This window comes from Mytilus galloprovincialis, chromosome 3, assembly GCF_965363235.1.
Source record: "Mytilus galloprovincialis chromosome 3, xbMytGall1.hap1.1, whole genome shotgun sequence".
Taxonomy (NCBI): Eukaryota; Metazoa; Mollusca; class Bivalvia; order Mytilida; family Mytilidae; genus Mytilus; species Mytilus galloprovincialis.
Genome location: NC_134840.1, coordinates 51,349,210 through 51,372,786, shown reverse-complemented (window position 1 = coordinate 51,372,786; position 23,577 = coordinate 51,349,210). Strand labels below are relative to the sequence as shown.

The 23,577-nt window shown below is 32.3% G+C and overlaps 1 protein-coding gene across 1 annotated transcript; it reads left to right on the top strand.

Annotated features, from left to right (window-relative positions):
• The first annotated feature begins 826 nt into the window (after positions 1-826).
• LOC143066469 (uncharacterized) lies at positions 827-23,066 on the top strand. The gene is made up of 6 exons (XM_076239386.1): positions 827-874; positions 9,210-9,260; positions 11,118-11,168; positions 13,691-13,741; positions 14,760-14,837; positions 22,125-23,066. Exon 6 carries the CDS (start codon positions 22,199-22,201, stop codon positions 22,679-22,681), a length of 483 nt encoding a protein of 160 aa, XP_076095501.1. The 5' UTR covers positions 827-874; positions 9,210-9,260; positions 11,118-11,168; positions 13,691-13,741; positions 14,760-14,837; positions 22,125-22,198; the 3' UTR covers positions 22,682-23,066.
• Positions 23,067-23,577: the final 511 nt, after the last annotated feature.

The following is a 23,577-nucleotide window of genomic DNA, read 5'->3' as shown; positions in this document are numbered from 1 at the left end:
AATTCTATCAAAGAATCAGATTTTCCACCCTGGCTATATGCAACCATTCTTAATATTAGATTGAAATATCGTCTGATAGAAATAACCTACAATGCTTTTCAATATCAAAATGATAGCATTCGCTATAAAGGATTTGCTTTTAGAAACCATATGGCATATTTGGTTAGAAATTAAAGAAAAGGTAAAACATGTTTACAAAATCTATGACAATTTAAACGGGACGATTTTAGTTTTTTTTTTATTAATTTCCCCACCTTAGATAAACTCATCATAGATACCAGGAATAAATTTTGTATATACGCCAGACGCACATTTCGTCTACAAAAGACTCATCAGTGACGCTCGAAACCAAAAAAGTTAAAAAGGCCAAATATAGTACGAAGATGAAAAGCATTGAGGACCAAAATTCCTAAAAGATTTGCCAAATCCAGCTAAAGTATTATATGCCTGAGGTAGAAAACCCTTAGTATTTCAAAAATTCAAAATTTTGTAAACAGTTAACTTATAAATATAACCATATCAATGATAATTCGTGTCCGCACAAAAAGTGCTGACTACTGGGCTGGTGATACCCTCGGAGAAATAAATCTCCACCAGCAGTGGCATCGACCCAATAGTTGTAAATAGCAGCAATATACCATCCAAAATGTCATCTGATTATTTTAGGCGTTTCGTTTAAATGAAGAGACGATAAATAAGTTCCGTAATAATATGTGTGGAGGCCAAACAAAAGACGTTGCGAATAATAAGGAAACTATAATATTACGAAAAAAATCCAGTTCACAAAAACTGTTCTAACTTTAAATGATGTACTGATATATTTCAGAAGTTGCTAATGCACATACTTTGACTCAGAGTAAGGTGTCAGTAACTGGTAAGTACACCAATATAACAGAAAATTTGGTACGATATAGTCTGTGAGGAATTATCCATGGAGTACTAACTCACGTGTTTCTGTTGTAATTTTGATCATTGTACTTTAGCTTATAACGTTCAATAAATACAATTAAAATGTTTCACTCAAACCATGCAAGTACGGTACACTTATTTTATTGACATTTCACATTAAACAATGACATATACTGATCATTTTGGGATTTGGGACACTACAGTATGTGCAACTGTTTCTCCTTAGGCGGTAATGGTAACGTTTTCTGTAGCTCAGTCAATATCGTATGTATAAAGGCTCGTTTCGAAGCTGAGACATTTTCACATATGTGGTTAAATTTACGCGAGGTTGGAAGTGAGATTCATTTTCCCGAAAATTAGCAAACCCCGGAAATCCCTGTGATGCGGCTATTCGTGGTAAAAAATCCCTTTTGCACACAATAAATTCTTTGAAAATTTAATACTTTCAATACATTTGATAACTCCATATTCTTTAAACTTTTATTTTATGGTCCTCTTCTTTCCAAATCAACACAAATGGTTAAGCTTGTTAAAAATACAAATATGTTCAAAATCACAACACAGAGATTTTTTGTTTACACACAACTTTTGTGTTCCTCAATTTAAAGCGCATTAGTGATACTAACCCATTTGATAATCTGAGACAAATTACATTTACCGATCTATTGTTGTATGACATCTAACAACAACTTCAGGTTGGCATAGTTTGTCAAGGGCGAAATGGCGTGAACCAAAGTATCTAAGCATTATGAGGTCCTGATCATCAATTCAAACTGAGATTTTTCGGATTCGTGTTGGTTTATATTTTTTTCATTTTTTTAAAGTGTTAATAAAATTGAGAAAGGAAATGGGGAATGTGTTAAAGCAACAACAACACGACCACAGAGCAGATAACAGCTGAAGGCCACCAATGGGTCTTCAATAATGTTTTGTGACTCTGGTTATACACAAAAACATCGCCTAGCATCATAGATAAATTGATACACAAGGAGGTTGCCTTATTTTTACGGACGCCATCACGAGTTGGTTGACCGTTATTGTATAACCGTTTCACAAATAATATTGGATATGTTCCTAACGTCGTAACTACAATCCCCTTCCCTTTCATGAATTTGACCTACCGAATTAGTCTATTTACCGGAATTGTTATCACATAAGTAATACGACGGGGCCACCGGATCTGCTTTCCCTTCCGGAGCACCTGATATCACCTCTAGTTTTTGATGGGGTTCGCGTTGCTTATTGTTTAGTTTTCTATGTTGTGTCGTGTGTACTATTGTTTGTCTGTTTCTCTTTTTCATTTTTAGCCATGGCGTTGTCAGTTTATTTTCGATTTATGAGTTTGACTGTCCCTTTGGTATCTTTCGTCCCTCTTTTAAACACTTTTAATAGACTGGCCATAACTTGAATCGTGACTAAACTGCTAATTGATTAAATGAAATGTGAAATATATAGAAAGTTATGATGATACAAGTTCAGCTTATTTTAGTCATTCATGCAAAACAATGTATGTAAAGTGTGAACCATGCTTCCAGTTGAGACACATGAAAATTGGGCAAAAAGTAAGAACGGGCCAATAAAACATTTCATAGTCAGCACTGACATGAATTATCATTGATATAGTCATATTTATTTATTAACCAGTCTATGGGAGAAGCGACTTGATAAAAACTTATATCAACGAGCGATGTTGTCTTATATTAACGAGTTGCATTGTGGGAAATTGCAGACGAATGTTAGAATTTGTACGAAGAAAAGCAGATTTCGCGGTATAAAGTAATGACTTTTTTCTTAAAACAGGGTGACATTTAACACGACATACGTCTGGTGTGTAATTTCCATGAATTATTTTATGTAATAACAAGCAAGGTGTATTTAAACGAGAAAACTGAATTGTTGAATAAATGAAACATAAAAACACGATTAATCATTTGTAGATGAACACATTCTATAAATATCATGTAGCAAATTCAGTGGAATGCAATTGAGATTAATTCAATTGTTTGTTAAGCCAAAATCACCTATTAGTCAAAGATACTGCTATATTTTATTATATCAATGCGATATTTGTCTTATATCATAGAGATGATTTTTTAATATAAAAAATTTATGAATGCGATACTTTTCTAATATAACTGCTATAGTTTTCTAATATAAAATGAATACAATGATACGTCACATTGCATGTCAAGAAAACTGCAAACATAATTCACAAACTTAGATCCTGACCGGTTTATTTTTTTAGGATCAATATTACTAAAATTTCGTAACCGTAGCAAAATTAACGCTTACATGAACTTATCTTTTCAAAAATGTTGCTTGACCCTATTGATAGTTGAAAGTTTTAACAAACTGTTTAGTCTATTGTTTTCACTCACATGGTTTAACCGACTAACTAACATGTTTAACCGTACCCCGCCACATTGTTTATGTATGTCCCTGTCCCAAGTTAGGAGTCTGTAATTGAGTTGTTGTCGTTTGTTTATGTATTACATATTTGTTTTTCCTTCATTTTTTTATATATAGATAATGTCGTTAGTTTGAATTGTTTTACGTTGTCTTGAGAAGGAAAACAGTTCTTCTTGAATATCAACGATTTGACTTTCGTTTTTGACTACATAACAGATTGTATAAATACGCAAACATTTCTTAGTGCAAAATAACAATCTGTATCGCTTGTTATAAATTCATTTATTCAATGAGTACTAAAAAAATTGTTTAGAACACAAATGAATAAAATGTAAATGCCATTTGACGTTAGAAATGTTTATATATCTTTTCTATATTTATAAATTTAGATCGTTCAGTTTGAGGACTGGAAAGCAATTATTTATAAGGGGAAATTATAAAGATTTATAGATATAAGAAGATGGTACATGAGTTCGAATGAGACAACTTTCCATCAAAGTAATATTTGTTTAACGTAAACCATTATAGATCAAAGTAGGGCCTTAAACACGGAGACCTGGCTCACAGCGAACACCACACTATATAGGAACAAAAACATTACTAGTGTCAAACCATTCAAACAGGAAAACCAAAGGTCTAATTTGTGTAAAAAAGGAGATTCAAAAGTACAGGTCAGATTTTGTCGAATCAATCTGAACGAGGACGGTATGATTCATCTTTGTCAGAAGTTAGTTTCATTGTTATCAATAAAGAAAGTCTTCCATACGTGCGTTGCGAGCATATCGGATATATATTATTTCGGTGCGTTCATTATGTAATTTGCTAAATGTTATATATTTGAACAATTATTTTGATACTTAGCTATTTGATTACGTCATTGTTTATTAAACCCTTACTTGATTAGTTTTGATTCCAAAACTAATTGAGAAATTTGTAAGATGTTACCAAAAACAATGTGAATTTAAGCAATGGTCTTAAAACTGCTTATTCACATACAATACTACTAAGAATTAAAATCACAAAAATACTGAATTCCGAGGAAAATGTAAAACAGAAAGTCCCTTATCAAATGGTAAAATCAAATGATAAAACACACCAAACGAATGGATAACAACATATTTCAGTACTTGCCTTTTCAAATAATGAAAATGGTGGATTGAACTTGGTTTTATAGCGCTTAACCTCTCACGTGTATGACAGTCTCATCAAATTCTGTCATATTTACAATGATGCGTGAACAAAACAGACATAATAGGTAAAATTGTAAAAATATGGGTACAACAGTCTAATATTAATACTGATATTGATATAATAAAAACACCGCTATGATATTTTAAAAGTATCTCATTGATATAAGAACTAATAGCATTTGTTTATTTGTGTATATAAGAAAAACACAGCACTCAAAATTTAACACGGACATAAACTTTAGCTTCTAACTAACTTTTGAATGTATATTTAGGTTCAATTGTTGTTTATATTTGAACAATAAGTTTTAAAGTTAGTATTATCTTAATTTGTTGTTGCCATAAACAACATTTTCCGTATGGAATGTCTGCATATTTACAATTGATATTAGACAATATCGCTATGTGATATAAGAAATTTTTTTATCGATACGCTTCTAACATAGACTGTTAACTATTTCCAAAAAAAAAAGAATTTTCGAAAATACTAAGGCTTTCCTACCTCAGGAATAGATTACCTTAAATGAGCTGTATTTGGCAAAACTTTAAGGAATTTTGGTACTCAGTGCTCTTAAACTTCGTACTTTATTTTGGCCTTTTTAATTTTTTTAATTCGAGCGTCACTGATAAGTCTTATGAAGACGAAACGCGCGTCTGGCGTAAATTCAAAATTTAATCCTGGGATCTGTAATGAGTTTTTTTTTATTTCGAACCGTTGATAAAAATAACATATGAGTCACTCATCCAGTGTGCAGATTAAAGTATTTCAAATTACTGTACATTTGTGTGTTCAAGGAATTGCTTCAGTGTTTTAAATCGTTGTTAGATTTATTTGTCTGTTCGAATTTTTCACCATTGATATATTTTGATTGTGATACATGCTCGCGCAGTTGTGTTAATATCACGAGACTATACACCACTGTTATCATATATTATAAAGTAATAGACTCATCTACTATGAAACGAGGTTTTACCCACTATTTTCCTTTCAACAAATTTAGAAGTGTCATCAGGCAATCAAAGCTGTTGATTCATGACGTTAATACTACACTGAAGTCCGTGAAAATGAAAGTATACATTTAACAACAGTCAAGACCGTACACTCCACAAAGAGCCATATATAGTTAGATATCATGTCACAACTATCGCTTTGCTTATAGCCTCTTTGCAGGTTCCCACTATGAATTAGTTACCTAAACTACAAAAAAACTCCGACATAATTTTTTTCATCTCGGCCTATATAATTGATCTGTTACTTGAATTTCAGTGCTTCTTAAATGTAACCAAAGAACTGATCGTTAATTTTTGTAATAAAACATATAAAATTTGTGGAATTAACAATTCTTTGAATGTTATAGATAAATTACGTACTTTTGGTGGTACTTTTGATTCGGTTGACAGTTTAGACTTTCCCCTTTTAACACTACACTTCAACACAATCTTGTCAAAACTTGTCCTTTTTAATTTAACGGTCGTCATATAAATCTCATTTAAAATTTGCTGCAACTTAAATTCAGCCTTTTTTCTCAAACGAGAAAGGTAAATATGCTAGATATACTAACTGGAGGTGTGATGAGATGGTTACTTCTATAAATTTGTTTTACCTTCACCACCTTTATGAACGTTTCGGCAATAAAGTTTATCGACAACCTGTAGGTATTCGTATGGGCATTTATAGCAGACTTGTTTCTGGACTGTTGTGAATCACAGTTTTATTACCAAACTCGTCTAAATTTTATTTAATTGATAAATTCAACAACACTTTAATAATCAAGAATTCTATATGCCGAAATTTGTCCACAGCTACTCACTTCAAATAAAGTAAATATTTACAGTAAGTGACCTTTTCAAGAAGGATTTGCTATATATGGATATTTCAAATTTACACCAGAAACTGATGTGATTCCGACAAAAGAGATGATATCTCTTTCTATAAAAAATGATATCTACGCTTAATAAAATATTAAGAATCGAATGCCTGTTTTTTTTATTTGGATGTTAAAGTGTTGACCGAGGCATGCAGATTTGTATGAAACTCGGAAAAAATTAATGTATGACAACAGAGTGTTAAGGATCTGAGCGTAAATCTGAACAATTATTGCCGTTTTATATCACAGTGTCGTTGTTATGTGTGTCAAGTGGAAATTTAAATTATCTCTTAAATTAGAGTAAATAAAAAAAAATGTGAACTCAGATTCGAACTCGATAGCAAAATATTTGAAAAGCCTCATTGTTTTTTATGGCATATGTTGTCAATATTTGAAGCTTAAATTTCATAGTGCAGTTTTATTGCTGCTATCCGATAACAACAATAATAAGAGTGAAAAAGGTTCACCAATTCACCAACATTCCAACTTACTCCATTTTCAGAAAACGAAATCTGTAACAAACATAAACTTTTAGGCACCGCTTTACAAGCAGAGCCAAATACAATGAAAGTCCCAACTATGTATTGGCTTCCGAAGCTACACAAAACCCCTTACAAATATAGATTTATTTCGTCTTCAAGCCATTATTCAACTACTAAATTGTCTATTCTTCTTACCAGCACACTTGGTACAATTAAAAACCTGATAATAAATTGTTCAAATAAGGCCTTCGAAAATAGTGGAATAAATTACTTTTGGAGTGTCAAGAACTCGTTGGAAGTACTTGATAAATTGCATGCTTATATTCGTGATTTTGAATCTGTTCACAGTTTTGATTTTTCTACCCTGTATACCACATTGCCTCACATTCTCATAAAGAAAAAATTCACACACCTAATTAAATGGGCATTCAAAAAATCAGAATGTGAATATATATGTTCAAACTCTTTTAGGTCATTTTTTAGTAGCAATAAACAAAAAAAAACTATGTTAATTGGACATGCTTTGATACTATATATGCCCTTGAATTTTTACTAGATAACATTTTTGTTCGCTTTGGGGATTCCGTATATCGTCAGATTATCGGAATTCCAATGGGGACTAACTGTACACCACTTATTGCGGACCTGTTTTTGTATTGTTATGATTTACAATTTATGACAAAAATAAGCAAAGACCCATCGAAACAACATCTGATAAACAAATTTAATAATACTTTTAGATATTTGGATGATATTTTGGCTCTCAATAATGACGACTTCAGTATGTATATTAATGAAATTTATCCTGTTGAACTTACTTTAAATAAAGCTAATACTAACAATGACCACTGCCCTTTTCTCGATCTATATTACTAATGAAAAGCTGAATACTAAAATTTATGATAAAAGGGATGATTTTTCATTTCCTATCGTTAATTATCCGTTTTTAGATGGTGACGTTCCCTTGTCACCATCTTACGGTGTTTATATATCTCAACTTGTACGATTCGCTCGTGTATGTAACAATGTTTTAGATTTTAACGAGAGAAATTTATGTATTACTGAAAAATTATTACACCAGGGTTTTCGATATCACAAACTAGTCAAAACATTTACTAAATTTTATCATCGGTATAAAGACATCATTCGTAAATATAGCTCAACATGCAGACTTCTAATACGTTAAGGTATTTCACATCCATTTTTTATGGTAATATTCTTTATAAAGCACAAAGGTGTCAGTATTCACCTCAGAAACTTACAAAACCTTTGAATAGACTTATTAAGAAGGGATATAATTACGATACTGTTGCATCGGAACTAAACACATTTATTCTAAAAACAGTTGTTGGCATGACACGGGTTATGTTCTTCTCATATATGTTATGATGGTATGATACTAAACCCCTAACGGGAAGGATTGTGCCTGATGTTCATATGATGAAATCATAATCTTTCAGTCAGTTTAGTTGAAGTCTGGAGCTGGCATGTCAGTTAACTGCTAGTAGTCTGTTGTTATTCATGTATTATTGTCATTTTGTTTATTTTCTTTGGTTACATCTTCTGACATCAGACTCGGATTTCTCTTGACCTGAATTTTAATGTGCGTATTGTTATGCGTTTACTTTACTACATTGGTTAGAGGTATAGGGGGAGGGTTGAGATCTCACAAACATGTTTAACCCCGCCGCATTTTTGCGCCTGTCCCAAGTCAGGAGCCTCTGGCCTTTGTTAGTCTTGTATTATTTTAATTTTAGTTTCTTGTGTACAATTTGGAAATTAGTATGGCGTTCATTATCACTGGACTAGTATATATTTGTTTAGGGGCCAGCTGAAGGACGCCTCCGGGTGCGGGAATTTCTCGCTACATTGAAGACCTGTTGGTGACCCTCTGCTGTTGTTTTTTATTTGGGCGGGTTGTTGTCTCTTTGACACATTCCCCATTTCCATTCTCAATTTTATCTCTTTCTATAATTTATTTATCGGTGCATTTTACATGACCTCATACTTGGCAGCAATTTAAGGTTTACACAAATTCGGATATGAACATTGGTTTAAACAATCGTTCGTGTATATCAAATGCGTAACAACATATGTTTGCTTTTTAGCTTATTATCTTAATAACCAGAATTCAATCTTTAAAAGGCTCGTCCGTGTCGCTCGAAAACAAAAAGTTAAAAAGCCTTTTTTTATCCCATTCTAAAGCATATAAAGTAATAACAATTCCGTCATATAAAACTGAAATGAGAACAAACAAAAGTTGTTCTGAATAACCAGAGTAATATTACACAACGGCTAAATGCAGCTCACAATTACATTCATAACGATGTAAACGATGTATGAATCTATTTCAGAAGATTTTGATATAGGACATACTTTGCCTCAGAGTACTAAGTCATTAATTGGTAGGTACACAAACATAATAACAAAAATATATGAGTAAGTTTAGAAAGAATAACCACGGAATTATAAACTAATGTGATTGTATATTAACTTTAATCTTTATACTTTAAGCTCAGAATTGAAAATAATGTACTGAAATGTACGATTCAAATATTGTCACTACAGAACACTTATTTTAGTTACAACTCAAACTTAGAAAGATAACATCTACTGAAAATGTTCACTTAGTTATTCTTACAACAATTACATTTTCAATTTCTAGTTGTATAAAGCCAAACACCGACTTTATCTCGACAGATTTTGTCTTGGGCGACATGTCGTGGACCCGGACTTTCTTCCTATTTCCAGGTCCCGATAATGAATTCAAATTGACTGTTAAGTGTTCGTGTTGCTTAACTTTTAATTTCGAGTAGACTTTTGAAAGTGTTTTATTTGCTCATGATTTTGGCTGGTTTTATTTTTACATCTTATTTTTTCTTACAGTTTTCTTATCTTTTTTTTTGCCTTGTGTAAGCTTAATTCAAGTGTTTTTTCTCACGGCTGATTATACAAAGTTCTTGTTCATATTGTTTTACAATATGAACGTGTTTGAACAGCGAATAAATCGTATAAAAAGATTTTAACATTGTATGGAAGTCCGTTTAAGTTCAGAAAACTTTACATTTCATTGAAAAGCAATGACTATTTTCTGTCTTTAACTTAGGTTATTCAGAATATGCATTCATTGCGTTTCAAAAAGTAAAAGGGCTTTTAATTGTATACAGAGATATCAACAGATGAGGATTTCGATATCTTTATTGGAAATTGTACCAAATTTGGACCGTTTAGAAAAGGTCAATTTTGATGAAGAAAATAATGCAGTACATACCATGGAATCAGGCACCACATGCCCAAATCATAGGAAATAAATATTTAATAAATGGTGATCGTGACCCCCCTTTTGACGTTAAAAACAAATTCCACTTTCTTGTAAACATGTGAACACTAGTATTATCAAATTGTTTCGACGTTCCGTTTTCATTTTGGAATTAGATTGTAATTGCAATTTATCACGATTAGATCATTCATTTAATTACGCTCATTTCAAATAGTTCGTGCTACCCTGCTTTAATGAAGCTTAATAATTCTATAATAATGAGCAACATTCTTTATTGCACCTGATCAAATGGTACAACAATTATTGGATGTGAAAAACATTTAAATTCTGGTCTTCTATATATGTGTACTTTATCAAAATATATTTAAGAAATTCTAATAATAATTCCATTATTATATTAAATTTGTAAAGACGGTCCTTGTACAGTGATAATTAGGTTTGTTCAAAGATAGCTTCGCTTCACATTATGAGACATGTCTGGAGAACGTACTAAGTCCATCCAAATTAACATCCTAAGACACATTTTAGGACATATCCTAGGAAGCTTTAAATGATATGGCTCGTGAACAGCATGTTATTGACTCCTCATTGAGGCCGAATAAAAAAAAAAACACAAATTATGTTGTATTGAATTCTCAAAAAATTAAAAAAAAACACGATTGTAAAGTCACATTTTGTCATAATCTGTGTGGAAAAGAAGCATACGTCATTCCGAATATTAGTAAGCAGGAAAATATTACACAACCGCTAGATGTAGCTAAAAATACCCGTTTCAACTTCATCTGTTTTACGGTTCGCATGCTGTATATTTCAAACAGTGATAAAACAAAATACAATAAAAAAAAGTATCATCAATCGTTTATATTATTGGTTGAGAACACGTCATAACAGTTCCGAATAACCAGGAAAATGTTATACAATTGTTAAATGAAGCTCACATTTATCGTTTTCACTTAAAATAATGTATATATATATATTTCAGAAGAAGTTGATATTACACATACATTGCCTCAGAGTAATGTGACAGTATCTGGTAGGTACACAAATATAATAGAAAATCTGTAAGGAATAAACCAGGGAATATAAGCTCATGTGTTTCAATGAAAACTTTGATCATTGTAATATAGATGCCACACTGAAAAAGAATCAGACAGTAGTAAAACATGACAAAAACAAACCCATTCACATGGAAATTAATTTATGTTCAAAATGTATAATGGTGTACGAATATTAAATTCGTTTCCTTGTCCGCTTCAAATAATGCATACGATATAATTACACTAAAATGCACTAGAAATTCACAATCAAAGTGAGCTGACTTCGTATTTAGATATAAAAGAGGGACGAAAGATACCAAAGGGACAATCAAACTCGAAAACAAACTGACAACGTCATGGATAAAAATGAAAAAGACAAACAAACAACAGCACACATGACACGTACAACATAGAAAACTAAAGAATAAACAACACGAACCCCACCAAAAAACTAGGGCTGATCTCAGGTGCTCCGGAATGGTAAGCAGATTCTGCTCCACATGCGGCACCCGACTAAACACTTGTGTGTAGAAAAAAAATAGTTTCCTGCTTTCAATCTTTATTCGATTTATGTACATATTTGTTTTTCGTTCATTTTTTTTTTTTGTACATAAATAAGGCCGTTAGTTTTCTCGTTTGAATTGTTTTTCATTTCGGGGTCTTTTGTAGCAGACTTTGCGGTATGGGCTTTGCTCATTGTTAAAGGCCGTATGGTGACCTATATTTGTTAATTTCTGTGTCATTTTGGTCTCCTATAAAGAGTTGTCTCATTGGCAATCATACCACATCTTTTTTTATATATTCTATCAACAATTTTGGAAATATATGTTCTCTTTTGTAAATCTACAGGCTTGGTTCTAATAATAAAATAGTAAGAAATCATAGTAACTTAACATTTATAGCTGTATGTTGACCGGGAAATAGCTATGAGTTTCTTTAAATAATCTTTTATATATAACTAAGATTTTGTACAAAAAGTTAATGAAGTTTGATTTATCCTGTCTTAATACACAATTATTGTTACATTGTCAAATTCTGACATTTAAAATATACTAGGATAAATTTCTACAGCTACAAAAATGTAAGCAGGTAATTGGGTAGCAATTAAAATACGCAAAGTTAATTATTAATTACCAGTACATATAAAAATAAGTTTTCAAAAATGTCATTGAAATTAGTGAAACATGGTTGATTACTTGAATAAAATGCTTGTAGTTGAGCAAAGCAATAATCACAAATTTTTAAAATAGAAATACAAAACCTGTCACAATAATGCTTGAAGTAATAGTGTATGTCTTAGATGCATGATTTTCTATTAGTTGTTAGTGGCTTTGAACTAGCTGTCAGTTACCTGAAAGTACTCTCAGATCTGTTCCTGGTGTCTTTTTGTTGTTCGGATGTACAAGTACCTGGCCAAGTCCACTTGCATTTTTGTCCATCTGATGAATTCAGCCTTTATCAACTGATTTTTATAGTTCGTTTATTGTGTTTTACTGTTCCAGGTTAAGGGTGGGTTGGGATCCCGTCACATTATGTATGTATGTGTCAGTCCCTAGTCAGGAGCTTGTAATTCAGTGGTTGTCGTTTGTTAATGTGTTACATATTTGTTTTTCGTTTATTTTTTGTATATAAATAAGGCCGTTAGTTTTCTCGTTTGAATTGTTTTACATTGTCATTTCGGGGCCTTTTATAGCTGACAGTGCGGTATGGGCTTTGCTCATTGTTGAAGGCGTACGGCCTTGGTGACCTGTAGCTGTTAAATTCTGTGTCATTTTGGTCTTTTGTTGAGAGTTGTCTCATTGGCAATAATACCACATCTTCTTTTATATATGTGTGTGGTTTAGTTAGATGGCAATTAATTGATCTAGTATTTTTTTATTTTACAATGTAGCACACTATTTATCGTAATTTCGTAATCTTTATATATGTGTGTTTCTCCTAAATTTTCTATTCCTTAATTCTATATTCTAAAAAAAAAAAACACAAGCGGCTTTATCATATGATTTCTTGGTAGAATTTGAGCGTTCCAACAACAAATTTTAAAAATGTTTCATCCTTATCTTTCGAATTATTAAAATGAACTGGTCAAGATTCGGGAAGTTCATTAATTTGCCGTCTCTGTTTTGCTTTGTTTACAAATATCATGTGACTTGACCATTTGAATACGTCAGATACTATATTGTTTAAGCAAACTTCTTCATAAAGCCACATGCGTTACATATGATATCGTAATCCAAAAAGAAAGCCCAAAATGGTTACACATCAAATTTGTAATAAATAGTAAATGGAAATGAAAATCGTGCCTCTACTAGTGAATTATTGCTCTTGCTTCGCATGCTGTATATTTCAAACAGTGATAAAACAAAATACAATAAAAAAATTATCATCAATCGTTCATATTATTTTTTTGAGAACAAGTCATAACAGTTTCAAATAACCAGGAAAATGTTATACAACTGTTAAATGAAGCTCCCATTTATCGTTTTGACTTAAAATAATGTATATATATATATTGCAGAAGAAGTTGATATAGCACATACATTACCCCAGAGTAATGTGTCATCATCTGGTAAGTTCCCCAATATTTATAGATTATCGTCGATCATCTCAACGAGATCGATTTTCTCGCTTGAGCTAGTAAAATGTACGTTGCTCAGTCTTTAGTCTACTATGTTGTATGATGTTGTTTGTCCGCTGTTTTTCTCTCATAGCTATGGCGGTGTCAGTTCATTCTCGACAGGGGAGTTTGAATGTCCTCTTTAATGTATTTCGCCTTCTCATTTGCAAAGTCACTTTCTTAATCTAAATACAATGTCGCTAGTTAGCGCTAACCTTTATCAAGACAAAGATATAATCTAAAGATTTTTATTAAATCGTCGATTATGACATATCATAACTTTCAAACATTTCAGTCAAAGTTTTTTTTGTTACTTTGTAAGTGCCATCGGAAATTTTGGAACGGGACGTTTGTCAATGTAGCTCCTATACCCTAAGTGATTCAAATCTATGGTCCATTAATTTGACCTAGCTTGGAGAATTTGGATATACATTTTCACGAGTTTAATCTCCTTCTCGTGCAGATATTTTGATTGAAACCACCAAAGACACCACTAATGTATTGATTATATAAATATTTATATTCAAAAAGAAAAAGGCAGGATAATCAACTTTATAGCCGATGACAATTTATCAGAGTCTTGACTAAAAATGAAAACGACCAAAAACAGAATAGTACACAGAACACAACAGGGAAAAAAAGACAACAAAATACTTACAAAAAAATTAGGATGATCATGTTGGTAAGCAGGCTGTGCTCCGCATGTCAATCCCGTCGCATTGTTCCTATGAGTACAAACTTGATAATAAGTCAAATTTGATGTCACATTCAAAGAATAGAGGACGGAATTTAAGTTATTGTATTTACAATATATTCATCTTCAGTTCAAGAGCCATCATTAGTTGTCTTAGATCGAGGATCAATTTTGCTTAAGAGTGCAACAACATTTATTATTGTCTAAAAACTTTTGATTTATAAACTACAAATACTGAAAATATAAATGACATTATGTTTTAAATTTATTATAAAGGGACTGTTTACATATTGGAAAGAACTGTGACCGTTACAGACAGAAGCCGTACAACTAAACCGTCAGATGAAAATACAGGTATGAATATTTTTGTTGTCGTATAGATTCAAGACAATAACAATCAAAACCAAGGAGTAAACAAAGACTCACAAAACCAAAGGACATTTACATCAACAGTTATAAATAATAATTAAGAAACAACACGATCTCCACTAAAACCGGGAGTGAAATCAGGTGCTCCGGAAGGGTACGCATTTCCTGCACCGTATACGGCACCCGTCGTGTTATTTCTTTGATCAGTTCGGTAATGATGGATGGTTATTATGACTGATGAAGAATATCAGATATGATGTCTGCCTCACTTTTGTCATAATGGCCAATTAGCTCATGATGGCGACCGTAAAATTTCTTGAGTGATGACCTTAATTTGATTGATTCATAGCCCTGCCTTAGCAACCATTAAGAAAGCAGTATTCCTCGTTCAACAAAATCAATGTATTTTGAGCTAGCTCTAGAATAACGTATCAATTGAGACACATATGCTCCATATGCTGGTGCCGCTGGGATGTTGCTTCACATAAATGGAAAGTTGACTAGAGTTGTCTCATTGGGACTCACACCACATCTTCCTATATCTATATATATGAAAATTATAATCATCGCGTTTGTCATAAATTTTGGTATTCAATCTACCATCAGTAGTCATTTCGAGGAAAAAGGTCTAAATATGAAGCAGATTTATCTGTGTCGGTAGTATCTTCAATTTCAAGTTCACATGCATATATTAAATGTAAGTGATCATTGAATCTATTATTATTAAGAGACAGTACACATTAATATACCGAAAGGTGAAATTAAAAGACTGGGCTAATTTCTTTTCTCCTTTCTGTACAAGCCCTTGGGTAAATTCTACTTCATAGGAATATAAAAACAAATCTGCAGGGTAGAGGAGCGCAATTGGTACCCATTGGAATTCAAATAGTCTGTTGGAAGACCAAACCTCAAAATTTAGCAAATATGTTGTCAATTAAAAAGTCCAGCAAGGCAGTGATATCCTCGTCGGTATAGTTTCTCCTTGTATGATTTTTTACAAAGTAAGCTGAAATCCAGCCCAAAACTAGATATTTAAAACGTCTAGTGTCCTTTTGTTCAATTTCGCCATATGTTTGGCCATTCCTACTTGCATTGTTTCATTTTAGTTTGTGTTTTATACAGATGTCCATGATAATAAAACTATGAAAATAGCTGTTAAAAAATTACAAAAATGGTCTCCCTGCCTCATCGAACTTTACTAGCAACATTTGAATAGGTTCATTTGGGTCGTCGGACGTACACGAACTGAATAAACATTCGAAAAGTCCTTTGTCCATGGATTTACGAGTTTTGAACAGCGGTATACTACTTTTGCCTTTATTTATATCCAAATTCCAGCATCGTGTATCACTTTAAATTTGTTTTGGCAACGACTATCTTGATTATCGATATACCGATCTGGTTTCTTTTTCAAGAATCTACGATTATCCATTGTATCTTTATCACTGAATCTTTTATTTTTCATGTCACGAATTTGATAAAATTTGAAATAAAAGAATATCAAAATGATATAAAAAAAAAACAGTTATTATATTTAATTTGACTCATTAATTGCGAAGACTATTCATGTTATAGATATTATAAATAACGTATATTTTAGGGCTTTTCTTATCGTAGAACACATCGAGGGGTGTGAGGATTGAACAAATGAAAGGCCGACCGTAAATTTTTGTGGCTATAAATAAACAAAACTGAAAATTATTTTCTTATAAGTTAAAATGTGCGTCATACATTGTAGATTGAACTTTGAAAAATAATTTCCCCAATTGGCAACACCAAAAAAGTTTGAAGTGTATTAAAGTTTGCATTTTTGTAGCTCCTACTCAGACTGTAAACGTTCCCAGTGTCTGAGCAAAAAGTTGACGAACAAGTGATATGTCAAAGAACGTCTCGTCCTTTTTTTAAAAGTTCATCTGAAGGTATCATAACTTTGTTGATGAATATTCTGTATCAACTTCACGAAAAATACACGATGGTCTTGAAGGACTTGTCAATCGTCTTAATAACGTCTTATATTATTCTTTTATTTGTCTTTATGCATATTACTTTTACTTTTTAGTCTGCATTTTTAGGGGTTATATCCATTAGACTTCACTCTGTACTTATTGTTCCTTATTGTGTTATTAATTTTGGCATACTGTCTATCATTTTTACAAATGTGCTTTGTCTACTAGTATATGCCTTTTTGTGTTTCTTTGATACACTTGACGTGTCTCCGTCATTGTGTGTTTTTTCTATGAATATTATTGTCGGCATGCACCTCAAAGCTATCTAAACCTTCAAACAGACTTATTCGAAAAGGATATAGTTACGATACTGTTGTTTTAAGGATTGCATATTTTGGTATTAATATTGATTCACTCAAATGGTCTTTGCATCGGAAATAAACATATTTATTCTTAAACCAGTTGTTGGCATGACACGGGTAATGTTCTTCTCTTATATTTTCTCATGGTATGATACATAACCATTAACGGGTGGGATCGTACTTGATTGTCATATAATGAAGAGATAATCTTTCAATCAGTTTAAAAATAGCGCTGTCAGTTTATTTTCAATCTATGAGTTCGACTTCCCCTCTGGCATTTTTCGTCCCTCTTTTCCCTCTAATTGAGGTCTGGAGCTGGCATGTCATTTATGCGCCTGTCAAAATTAGGAGCCTCAGACCTTTTTACTCTTGTATGTTTATTTTTAGATTTAGTTCTTTTATAAACTTTGGAGTTTAGTGTGCCGTCCATTTTCACTGAACGACTACTAATTTTATATAAAAAAAAAAAAGCAAACTGAATACCACCTGCTGGTGCGGGATTGGAGATTCATTGATGGCCTGCGGCTGCTCTTTGGCATGTTCCCTATTTAAATAATTCTCAATTTCATTTCCTTTCATTTTATTTCATTTTTATACGACCGCAAAAATTGAATTTTTTTGGTCGTATATTGGTATCACGTTGGCGTCGTCGTCGTCGTCGTCGTCGTCGTCGTCGTCGTCGTCGTCGTCGTCGTCGTCATCATCTTCGTCGTTGTCGTCGTCCAAAGACCTTGGTTTTCGCACTCTAACTTTAGTAAAAGTAAATAGAAATCTATGAAAATTTACACACAAGGTTTATGACCCTAAGTTGGGATTGATTTTGGGTGTTTTGGTCCCAACAGTTTAGGAATTAGGGGCCAAAAAGGGCCCAAAAAAGCATTTTTCTTGGTTTTCGCACCACGAGATTCTATATGGCCGATTAAAATAGGCGGAGAATATATACAAATGGAAATAATTAGATAATAGTGTTAAGGAAATGAATATTCAAACATAAATAGGTACGTCATATCCTAGAAAAATATCTAACGAAACGAACTAGATATAATGACAAGCTTTGCATGGATTATAAAGAACAATTTTTTGGGAAATAAGTGCGACCTGAACCTAGGTCGCAATTCCGAACGTTTTGAAATAGGAAAAATCGTAGCTCTATGGTCCGCAAAAAGTCAAAAAATAACATAAGGACCTAAAAGCTACGATACCGCAGCTACATTAAGGTCCAAAGGGTCCTAAATTAAACTTTGTTTATTTCAACAAAAGTTGAATATATGGGGTTCTTCAATATGTTGAATCTAACCATGTAATATTTTTAATATTTGGGCCCGGTTATCAAATTGGTCCACATTGAGGTCTAAAGGGTCTAAAATTGAACATTATTTGATTTCATCAAAAATTGAATTCTTGGGGTTCTATGATATGCTGAATCTAACCATGTATTTAGATTTTGGATATTGTATCATAATAGGTAAAATTATGTCCAATTTAATTTTTTTTTAAAGTTTTTAAGTTTAACTTCTTAGACCACATTCATTCTGTGTCAGAAACCTATGTTGTGTCAACTATTTAATCACAATCCAAATTCAGAGCTGTATCAAGCTTAAATGTTGTGTCCATACTTGCCCCAACTGTTCAGGGTTCGACCTCTGCGGTCGTATACAGCTGCACCCTGCGGAGCATCTGGTTACTAATGTGCTTTGTCAACATGCCATTTGTTGTTTCTTTGATACATATCGGGTGGCTTTGTACTAATACATCTCATCATTATGATATTGTGCTATTGTAAATTCTTGTATTCTTGTCTTTTATTTTTGCAAAGTGCTTTGTCTATATGCCTTTTTGTGTTTCTTTGAAAAATATGACGTGGCTCTGTATTTATATATCCTGTACTGTAACTGTATTATCTGATAATTGTTGAATTCTTGTCTTTCATTTGTGCTTAAATGCTTTTCGGGCTTCTTTGTTACATATTTGATTCTTTGTTACATATTTGATTTTTTTGTAGTGATAAATATTATAACATAATGTGGACTGATGAACCTCTAATTTGGACATGTTTACCTGTTATCTCTGTTTGGTTTGTTTACACATCGTTGTCAATGTAGTGGAATTTGATCAGCTGTCATATAAGTGAGAGATTTAGCTAGTTATAAAAACAGGTTAAATCCATAGTTTTCTACATAAGTAAAAATGCTTGTACAAAGTCCGGGATATGACAAATGTTATCCCTTCGTTTGATATGAATGAGCTTTTGATTTTGCCATTCGATTATAGACTTTTCATTTGAATTTTCTACGGAGTTCAGTATTTTTGTGATTTTACTTTTCACTAGAAATTAAAAAAGAAAATATAACTTTACCAGAAGCTACGATGATCTAAACTGCAAATCTACAAATCTCGACTACGACTTAGAGTGTAACCTTAAAATTTGGGGATTGTTATTTGTCGATGAAACGGAAGGAAGACTTAATGAATGTGTGTGCGGCCATAGATCAAACATCAACTGAAATTCAAATGACTTGTTTACTAGCATTTCAATGTTTAAATCCTTTCTATGTAAATTTGCATTATCAAATAAACTAGAACAGACCCACGAAATCGTGGGCATTAGAGGTTGTGGGATTTTGTGTCGGTAGAATGCCAGTAAAAGATTTCATATCTGGAGAATTTGAGAAAAGGTACTTGGAAACAGTTTAAGTCCTCTCCCTTGTTTCCAATGTTCGTTATTTTTTTGTGTGTGTTAAATTCCATTATTTTCACTGCTATATTATTTGGAGAGTCTCTATTTTATTAATTATTAATAATTATTGTCCTTTCCTCGAGTACTCTAGTGATATCAAAAGTCATATAGGTACATGGAGACAGGACAATATTTCTAAGTCCTCTATTTTTTTCAAAGTCCGTTATTATTAAATGCAGAAAAACACAAAAACAAAATTGTCCTTACCCCGTCCAAGAACTTATGAAAATTATGTGTAAGTTAAAACCGAAGTATAATAGTAGTGGTTCTTACGATATAGATACCACGATATGGACAACGCTCTGATTGGCTTCTTTATTTTTCATTTTTGTTATCTATCATACGATTAGTTCTCCATGTTAAGACCGGAAGTCATGTGTGACATGAAAGTCGGTTTGATGACGGAAGCAATATTCGGACGCCTTAATTTTCGTTTTTCTCCCAAAATAACCAAAACTGAATAGTCATAAGAATGGATGACAAATGCGATTATGCATGGTACCTATAGGACACAGAGGCATGATGATACCATCACCAGTTGGTTGACCATTATGAAATAAACATTTGTAATAGCATGAGCAACAAATAATTTCTGGTGGAAGAAAGAGAAGCGACACACAAAATGAGGTCTTCTCGTTTAATAGTATAGATATGCCACAGGACTAACAATACTCATCTATCTTATAACACCTCTCCGTAGACAAAAAGAAGAATATTGGGTTCGACTATCAGAAACTGCGCATGGTCTAATTTTTAACATATAGAATTCTACATTTCCTGATTGCAGCTCATGATTAATCCGGATGGACAAGTTTAAACTGGTGACCTAAAATTGTCAATAACACTTCTCGTCGGAATGTGATATCCGAAACCCCGAAACATCATGAGCCTAAATCAATCAATTGAACACACGACTTCAAAAAGCAAACCTGGTGGATCCAGTCGAGGACTATGCCAGGCAATGGATGAAACTGAAGAAAAAAGTCCTAATTATTCATTCCGAATGAATTTAGGTTGTTGATGCAAATAAAAAAATTAAACAAAAAATTTAATGTGTCTATGAGTACACCATGTACACATGCTCTGCAAATTCTTACAGTCCAAAATATTTCAAACAACTTTCTTTCCTTCTTTTGTTGTCCCTACAGATGAAGCCCGAGGCAGTGTTATTTTCTTCTACTTTTTACTTAAATAAACTCATTATAGATACCAGGGTTAAATATATATACGCCAGAAGCGAGTTCGTCTACAAAAGACTCATAAAAAATGTTTAAAAGGCAAAATATAGTAAGAAGTTCTAGAGCATTGAGGACCAAAAATCCCTAAAAGTTTTGCAAAATACAGCTAAAGTAATCTATTCCTGAGATAGAAAAAAAGTAAAATCACAAAAATATTGAACTCAGAGGAAAAACAATTCGGAAAGTCTATAATCACATGGCAAAATCAAATAACAAAACGCATCAAAAACCAGTTGACAAGAACTGTCATATTCCTGACTTGGAACAGGCATTTTTAATGTAGAAAATGGTGGATTGAACCTGGTTTTATAGCTAGCTAAACCTCTCACTTGTATGACAGTCGCATCAAATTCCATTATAGTGTTGCCGATGCGTGAACAAAACAAACAGACACAATAGGTAAAAAGGTAAAAAAAATAGGGGTACAGCAGTCAACATTGTGTTATCATTTAAATCACTATAAAAACAACAAATGTCACGAAAAGGCATACATCAAATTTAACATCCTCATTCTGTTTTTAGCCTTAGTATTTAAAACATTCAAAGTTTTGTTAACAGTTAACTTATTATTATGAACTTATCAATGATATCTCAAATCAACACAAAAGTGCTTTCTACTGGGATGGTGATACCCTTGGGAAAATATATCTCCGCCAGCAGTGGCATCGACCAACTACATGTATATAAGTTTCCTTACAAACAACGTCATATTGCTTGGTCTTCCAAAAATATGATGCTGACTAAGAATTTGCTGCCAGTTTTATTGACTGCTCATGTGGTTCAATGATAGCTGTTGAAATTATTCTTTCAAATGGATTCAATAGATTTCCATGAATGTGGACAGCCTTTCTGATTTCCTTTAATAATGAAGGATGAAATTCAAATCTGTAAGAATTGTTTCCAGACAAAAATTAATTTCACATTGCTTAAAAGTTAACTCAGACATCACCTTATCAATTTTGCTGAAAATGTTTTATTTACTTCTCCAGGAAAAGAAGATGCCGACAAGGTCGTATTCTATGCTTCCTCTGTTGGGTTGATAGTATTGGCGTTTTTTATTGGAATGTTACTTAAAGGTGTTCAGAACAAATATTGTTCTGGACAAAACGTATCTGAAGAGAAAAATGACGAAATACAGCATTCAGCAGAAGAATTACAAGAAATATACAGTTATGAAGCAATTGATGAACTACAGATTACAGATCAAAACCAAGGGTCTATTCCTCCTAGATTGCCAGTCCCAAGAAGTTTTGTACAACATAAAAATGATCACAGAGATTTAAAGGCTGACCAGAATGGTATTCGAAAAGAAAATCATCGATATTTGAATCCTTATCAACCAATACAAGAAGCAAACATTTATGAGCATGAGTATATGCCGATAAATGCTGAAGTCACCACAAATAAAACAGATGATGACCAATTACATCCATACAACTTTCTGTTGAAACATGATATGTCTGAGGATCATGAGTACAAATGTTTGGGAAACACAAGCACCAAATCTGAACTCTCTGAAAGTAATGAATTTCAGTCTATTGTGTGAAACCAAAAAGACTTAATTGGTTTTGAACAAGTTTATACCATGTAAATATGTTTTTTTTTATAATCGTAAATTTTATGATGTAAATATTGTATATTTTGACAGGAGTTATATTTTTTATGTAAATAATTTTCTACTCAACAATTCCATCTGTAGAAGTTGATATCTTCAACAATATAATAACTCATTAATAATTTGATCTAATCTTGTCCTAGTTTCTTAAAGGATCCAACTTTTTTTTAAATTAAGAACTTGTGATATTTGGATGAGAATAACGTGGATTCATAAAGTGTTTTAAAATGATTCTATTATATATTAAATCATTGATCACTATTGTAAATTAATAAAATGTTATCTTTACTTGAAAGTTGATTAAAAGTTAGTGATGCGTGCAACTGTATTTTCTTTAAAGCTTCGCAAAGGTGCAACATTCATTCTTCAACAAAAGAATACATATCAAGAATGTTAGTTTTGTAAGATAAATACAAAATTGGTGAGAAATTGTGTTGGACTTGAAGACAACTGTCAAAAATCTGAATGAACGAATCGATTTATGGTATTAAACACACAAATTAAATGATAATTATCCGGAACTCATCTCAAACAAAACCCATATCTATATGCATTGATGAAATGGTAGGCTACTCTTAAATGATCACAACGTAGAATTATTTGTTCTCTTATTCAATGAGATATTTTGTGAATTAACCTTTTCAACTTAAAAGTTTTTTTACAATGAATTAACCTATTTATTTTATTATTGTTCTTAAAAATACACTGTTGTAAGTGATGGTATAACAAATATTTAAAACAAATTCCTCTAAAGTTTTGTGAAAAGAAAGTTTCATTTTATGTATCGAAATGAGTAACAAGTGATTATTTCAATCCCCACTGAAAGG